This window comes from Podarcis erhardii (genome assembly GCF_964252035.2).
Source record: "Podarcis erhardii genome assembly, chromosome: 8".
Classification (NCBI taxonomy): domain Eukaryota; kingdom Metazoa; phylum Chordata; class Lepidosauria; order Squamata; family Lacertidae; genus Podarcis; species Podarcis erhardii.
This window is the reverse complement of record NC_138499.1, coordinates 21,194,483-21,201,317: the sequence shown is the minus strand read 5'-3', so window position 1 is coordinate 21,201,317 and position 6,835 is coordinate 21,194,483. Positions and strand designations below refer to the sequence as shown.

Sequence of the window (6,835 nt, the reverse complement as noted above, 5' to 3'; positions counted from 1 at the left end):
TCCCAGTAAAGACTGGGGTGTCGTAAAGCTTCCCAGTAAAGATTCTTTCCCAGCAAAGATGCTGTTACCACAAGGGACATTGGAAGAGGGTGGGCTTCTCTCCCCCCCACAGATTTTGGGGGACAGAATGGAGTGCTCTCCATGCACTTAAATGGGGGAAGGCATGGATCTACCTGCAAAATAAACCCAGTTTTTAATCCCTCCTTCAAATCGCTCTGATTCAACTGGCCTGTGAAAACCATTCAATGCAACTAAAAGCTAGACCAGTCCATCAACTCAAAATATATTCCCACCTCTGCACACACTCCCTTCTTGAACTCTGGATGTTTTCCCAGGCAGCTTGGCTTTGTTTCTCAGGGTGGTTGTTGTTGTTTTAGGAGAGCCAAAGCCACAGAGCCAATCAAATTTAGCAAGGTCCTGATTCACTTTGAGACACCCTGTTAATGGTGCATTCTGACTTGGAAATGTGAAAACCTTCACTGAATCACCCAATTTTCCTTATAATTCAGAGAACACAAAGACCTGAGGCACACCCTTAGTATATCTATACAGTGGTACCTCAGGTTACATATGCTTCAGGTTACATATGCTTCAGGTTACAGACTCCGCTAACCCAGAAATAATGCTTCAGGTTAAGAACTTTGCTTCAGGATGAGAACAGAAATCGTGCTCCAGCAGCGCAGCGGCAACAGGAGGCCCCATTAGCTAAAGTGGTGCTTCAGGTTAAGAACAGTTTCAGGTTAAGAACGGACCTCCGGAATGAATTAAGTACTTAACCCGAGGTACCACTGTGTATCTATATGCTGCATCTTAATATTTTGCTACAGTTATAAATGCATTTCAGCAGATTGGATTCCACCCCCTTCCTAAAAAAAAAGATGCTTCGCATTTACTTTCAAGGCATACAAGAGCCTGTAAGTACTAATTGTCATGATAATCTAGGATTCGAAATAAGCAAAGACACATTGCTCCATTCCCCTATGTCTTTTGTACTGGCTCCCACCCCCAACCCCCGCTTTAAGCTAGGCTGGCTTGAATGTATACAAGAAAGAAGTCTAATTATGCTTAACTTCCCTGAAGAAAAAAGTGGATAAATCTGTTACAAAGAGATGTTGAAAATACTCCCGCCATCCTTGAGCTATATATATGAAACAATGGCTGGGATCTGGTAAAAGAATTTGAGCTAATTGAAGCTGGTCACTGCCAGGCTTCATAAACCAGAGAGTGATTAATGAATAAAAAGTCATTAGGGAAGAAGAAACAAGTAATTCCATTTCATACAAAGATGGCCCAAAGGAAAATGAGTCATTAGAAAGGAAATCCAAATCCAAATTAAGTTGTGTAGTAATCAGCTGGTAGGAACCAGCAAGAAATGGAATTGTATCGTTTGTTAGCAAGAGACAGAATATTTTTTTTAAAAAAAATTGTGGAGTGCTTTTAGAACATAAGAAGAGCCTGCTTGATCAGACCAATAGCTCATCTTGTCCTTCACTCTCATCTCATAGTGGCCAATCAAATGCCTAGGGGGAGCCTGAAAGCAGAAGCTGAGTACTTGAGCCCTGTCTCCACTTGGGTTTGTCCGGTTTTTCCTCTTTGTGAAAGAAGCAAGCAGAAGGTTCATGATTGTTTGGGTTATACCTTCAGAGAAGCTGAGCACAGCTGGCTTGAATTGGTTCTCTTATCTCTTCCGATTAAGGTCATGCTGACTATAAATTTAAGTGAGGAGCCTGGGTTTTACTTTTGGTATGGTGTTCTGTACACAGTATGCTTAGGGTTAAGGTTTAGTCTTGTTATAAGTCTTGTTATAAGTTTTTGTAAGTGCTGCAACTGGATTTTTTATGGACTGTGCCGATCCTGAATGTACTGGATTTGTGACCATTATGCTTATTTGCCTTCAGGTGAAAGTAAAAGCTCTGCTGGATGAAATATTAATTGCCTCGGGTCTATTTTGGGGGAACTCTGCTACATGTTAAAGTTTTTTCCTCCTCCGGCGCTGGTGCGACAGGGATACCCAGCAATTGGCATGCAGGGGCATATTGGAACATATTTACAGCCTTATCCTCCATGAATTTGCCTAATCCTCTTTGAAAGCCATCCAAGTTGGTGCCCATTAGTACTTTTTGTGGGACTGCATTCCATCGTTTACCTTGGTGCTGTGTGAAGAAGTACTTCCTTTTGTCTTTCCTGAATCTTTCAACAACCAGCTTCACTGGATGTCCCCAAGTTCTAGTAGTGTCAAAGAGGCTCGATCTTCTCAGCCCTCAGATTGCCAGCCTGAACTTCTGAATATTGTTCTACTTAGGTTTTCCCTCCTCTCAAATGTGGGCTACCACAAGAATGTACACTCCAAACACAGCAAAACACGGAGCCAACCAATGTGTTTTAAATGTTTTATTATAAAGGATAGGAAACCATGTTCCCATTTGTTCAAACTGAGATAAATAAACAGTAAATATCATGCTTGAGTTTTGACATATCTTTTCCTTTATGATATTTTTTTTTAATTGTCCTTTGCAATACGATCTACACGATGGCATTCCTGATTTGGAGACTTTAAAAAAAAAAAAAGAATTTTTGAGAAGTAGCACACTTTTGGGACTTAAATGAAGACTTCTGGAAAGGGAGAGAAACCAGAAGTATGAAGGAACCACTGAGCAAAGAACAAGTTGGAACACAACAAACTAACCCTTCAGGCAGGATAATGCAAAGAAAAATACATACGGATACATCAATACAAAAGACCTTCTAAACTTGAGAGACATTGAGCCATCACGGTTACAAATAATCCTGTGGTCACCCCCTTGTACTTCCAGGTTTTCAGTAGGAAACCTGTGCAAGCTTCATCATTCCCATAAATGGAAGCAAAGCAAGCTGCCTACCAGGGATGAAGAGGGTGGATAGTCAACTTTCTTAAGCACAACATTAGAAACACTTGTTGAACATTTTTTATTTCCTTCAAAAAGAGGCTCACGCTTCAGAGCAACCCAACTGTGTGCTCATTTCAACAGGGCCAGATTCCACTACTGTTTATTTATTAGTTATTCATTTCCATTTCTGAATCACTTGCTATAAAATAATTTGCAGTGATTCAACAGTTAAAAATATATCAGACATTAGACACAGTGAGGTGGTCATCTCAAGCGACAGAGGCTGAGCGTGAGGGATTGACTGTGTCGGAAGGCAGAGCAATGTGTCTACACCGCAGGCTGCCCTGCACTTCCTATGTTAGCCTGTTGTCTTCAGGAGTGGTGGAGGACATCAAACTTAAAAGAGCCTGCTGGATCAGCCCAATGGCCCATTTAGTCCAGCATGGTGCTCTCACAGTGGACAACTGTGAGAAACACACAAGCAGGATTTGTGCACAAGAGCACTCTCCCTTCCTATGGTTTCCAGCAAGTGGTATTCAGAAACATTACTGTCTCCAACTATGGAGTCAGAATATAGCCATCATGGCTAGTGGCCTGTCCCATTTAATGGGTGTGTGTGATGAGGGGGCACAAATAAGACCTCTTGGAGGACCAGATGTGGTCTGCAGCCCACAGGTTAGACAACCCTAAGGTACACCCATAATGATATATGAAACACAGTTGAAAGTCAGAGTGAGACTTGTTGAACAGTGCTGAACACAGTGTTCTTACAACAAGGACTTCCTGAGATGCTGATTTGTAAATGATTTCCCCCATAAGATGATCCTTCCTCACTCAGATACTTCTCATGGCATAGAAAAGCTTGGATAATGATACCTTGATAGCTGGAAAAACCCCAATCTACACATACATAAGGAATGTGTGCAGTGCATGTCCATGCTTGGTTGATATCATTTGCTCAGCGCCACACATGCACGCAAGTTCCCATCACACAGAAGATTTTACTGTGGGTTCCTTGAGTTCCCATTCACATTGGTTTCCCCATTTAACTTCTCATGCACACTGGAGCTCTGAAGTCTTGTCAACGTTTTGTGGACCTGATAAGTTCCTATGTATTCTGAAAATGCACATAGATGAATGCCAACTGAGCAAATAATATTGGATGTGGACCAGATGGTTGCACATACAAATGTATGGACGGTCAGCTTTCTCTGATCCCCATTTTCTTAAAAAGGATGGCTCTCAAAAATAATGGAATGAGCCTAATTTTTACGTGTGAATGGTTATCTTACCCATTTCTGCAAGAGAAGGACCACAAGCTCTGTGGCAGAGTACATGGTTTAATACCTGACATCTGCAGGTAGAACTGGGGGAAACTCACATCTAAAACCCTAGAAAGATACTGATAGTCTGCACAGAAGCACTGCTGAGCTAGAGGGACCTGTATAAGGCAACTTCCTATGTATGAGATCTTTCATGCACATGAGTCACAATAAATGAAGCATAGGTGTGTTTCCCTTGGGCCACATGTCTGTCTGAGCTGGTCGACAATGTACACAAGGAAGCACATGAAATTCTAGAAGTGCATACATTGAAGGCAAGTTAATCAGGAATCAACATTGTAGTACTAGAGCACAACAAACCCCTTCCATACAACTACCAAAAGCTACACATTTATTGCAGCCCTACATATGGGACATGATTCAAATGAGCACTTTTAAGTCCCATTCATTTCAAATAAAAGAGTTACGCATAGGCTTAATTTTCCCACTGAAATTAATGCCTTTAACTTTGGCTACTCTGTGCCCATGCCCACTGCAATTACAATACATAACTGTAAGTATTCCCTTAGTTCTCCTGTATTTACTATTTCACAGCAGTAACTGAAGCACAGCAAAGAACTGATAGTCTCCTGCTTAACTTATTTTGCAGATTAAGGATGAATAACATAGAGAAGAAATGAAGGTCTAAAAGCAATTCAGAAGTAATTAACTCTAAAATGTGCACATGCAGAAACAACAACAAAACACTGCTTCATGAACCAAATCCAGTTGGAATATGTGGTTACGCCATCTGCATCCATGCCGTATATTTCAAAGGAAATTCCATTTGCAAAATAACCTTTATTTCACCTTACAAAATATCTGGGTTTGACATTCAGACTTCATTTGCTAGAGGCCAGAGCCGTAACAGTCAGAAAGAAAAATCCCTGGTTTCTTTTGTTATCATGGTATAAATCCCAGTTGAAGGATTATGCCAATTATCAGGATTACCTACATTCACCCCAGCCATGCAGGACCACTGACAACTCTCTGCATATTGCTCTTATCATTCTCTGTCCATCATGATTCACAGTCTCTTTATTGGGGGCATGTTTCACATTTGAAACGGACTTAATGAGAAATTGCTCCAACATACCATATTGATCCTACATTAAAGAGACGTTATGCATCTAAATGGTGTTTGCTGATACCAAGCAACGCTTTGAACGACCATCTTTGTGTTTCTTTTTTAAGGCACGTGTACCAATTAAAATAAATATCGGTTGTGCTTTTTTTGCATAGATTCTGTGCTATTTCCTTCACTGACAAGCATTCTTTTCTCCACGGATGATGGTGGTGGTGATGATGATGATGATGTATTTCTGCTTTACAAAATTTCATCTAGTTTAATCTGGCAGTTTTGTACAAGCAAACAAGCTTCTGCTCAAAAGTATTAGGTTCATTTGTGGCAACCGAACCGTAACTGTTGTCCACTGATCTGTCGCAATAAACACCTTTGCTAGTCCAAGCAACCACAGTGTCATCTGCATCCTGGTGTGTTGGGTGGTGACTTGTGTCCATTTACTGCAGCCTGTGACAGGGAAGATCTGAGTACTGATGGGCGGCTGCCATTTGGTGCTTTCAGGAAGTCCTCACCCTCTGCTTCTGAAGGTCACATACGAAGTTCTTCAGAATATGGTAGCTATACTGCACATTGTTCTTGCTTTTGCTTGGTGCGTTTAAAAGTCTAAGGGCCGGATCATCATAGTTGTGGAACGTAATGAATAACTTGGGCCTTTGAAGTAGTGCCATTTTATTCCATTTATTTTTCCATGGTGCTGCCCAGCAGAGTAGAACATTCCATTGAGATTGGAAGGCCCACAGGCATCAAACCACCATCCTGAAATCATTAAGAACAAAACCATTAGACCATACACCAACATGTAAGCATGCTCACTTTGGCTTGCAACATCACGCTGGCTGGCAAATGTGTAGAATCCAACTTGGTAAAGGCCGTGGAGGCCATGGTTTGAGTTTCTTCTTCTTCTTTTTTGAAAAAGAAGAAATATTTTGAGGTTGGGATTCTAAGAACTGCATGAGTGGCTACATAAATAATACGGTCATAATAATAGAAATAGGAGACTGTTTCTGAAAGTGAGGGAATTTTCAAAAAATATTTTGTTATGTGGCACACAGATCTGCTTCTCTAAAAGAAAGGAACAACTATTCCAGTGGATATAGCAAACGTACATGCATATCTATAAGCTGATAAATTTTCATGGGTGCATCTGCAAATCTATTCATTCATGTCATTGTCTCTAAACTTATGGAATAGAGCTCTTATGCTGGGCTGCCAGGCCACGTGAGCAAACTGAATGGGATTAGGATCCAGCTAAGTCCCCCCTCCATAGTTCTGCCCCCGCTACACCCTTGGAATGCCCTTTTGGGTGAATTATGCTTGTATCAGCTCAGCCAGCTTTGGTTCAGCCAGCTGAGTCCTGGCTGAGCAAGTTACACCACCATATTTTCAGCCTAAGCAGAGTCGGGGACTTAATCAGCTGGGCCAGAGATCCAGTGCATCCTAAATTGCTCATCCCAGTGAATCTTGCCATAGGATTGCTCCCTAAATGTATGAAAGAACTGCAAAGATCTTTTTTAAACAGGGAAGCTTGTTTCTTTACTTGCTTAGGAAGCATACATGCTCCA

At 41.3% G+C, this 6,835-nt stretch overlaps 1 protein-coding gene across 1 annotated transcript in view; it reads right to left on the bottom strand.

The window, feature by feature from the left end:
* Positions 1–2,376: 2,376 nt before the first annotated feature.
* The window catches only part of ANGPT1 (angiopoietin 1), a 145,878-nt gene continuing 141,419 nt past the window's right edge, over positions 2,377–6,835 (bottom strand). Inside the window, exon 9 of the mRNA XM_081874436.1 lies at positions 2,377–6,029. Coding sequence (XP_081730562.1) covers positions 5,869–6,029 — 161 coding nt within the window. The 3' untranslated portion in view covers positions 2,377–5,868. The remainder of the gene's footprint in view (positions 6,030–6,835) is intronic.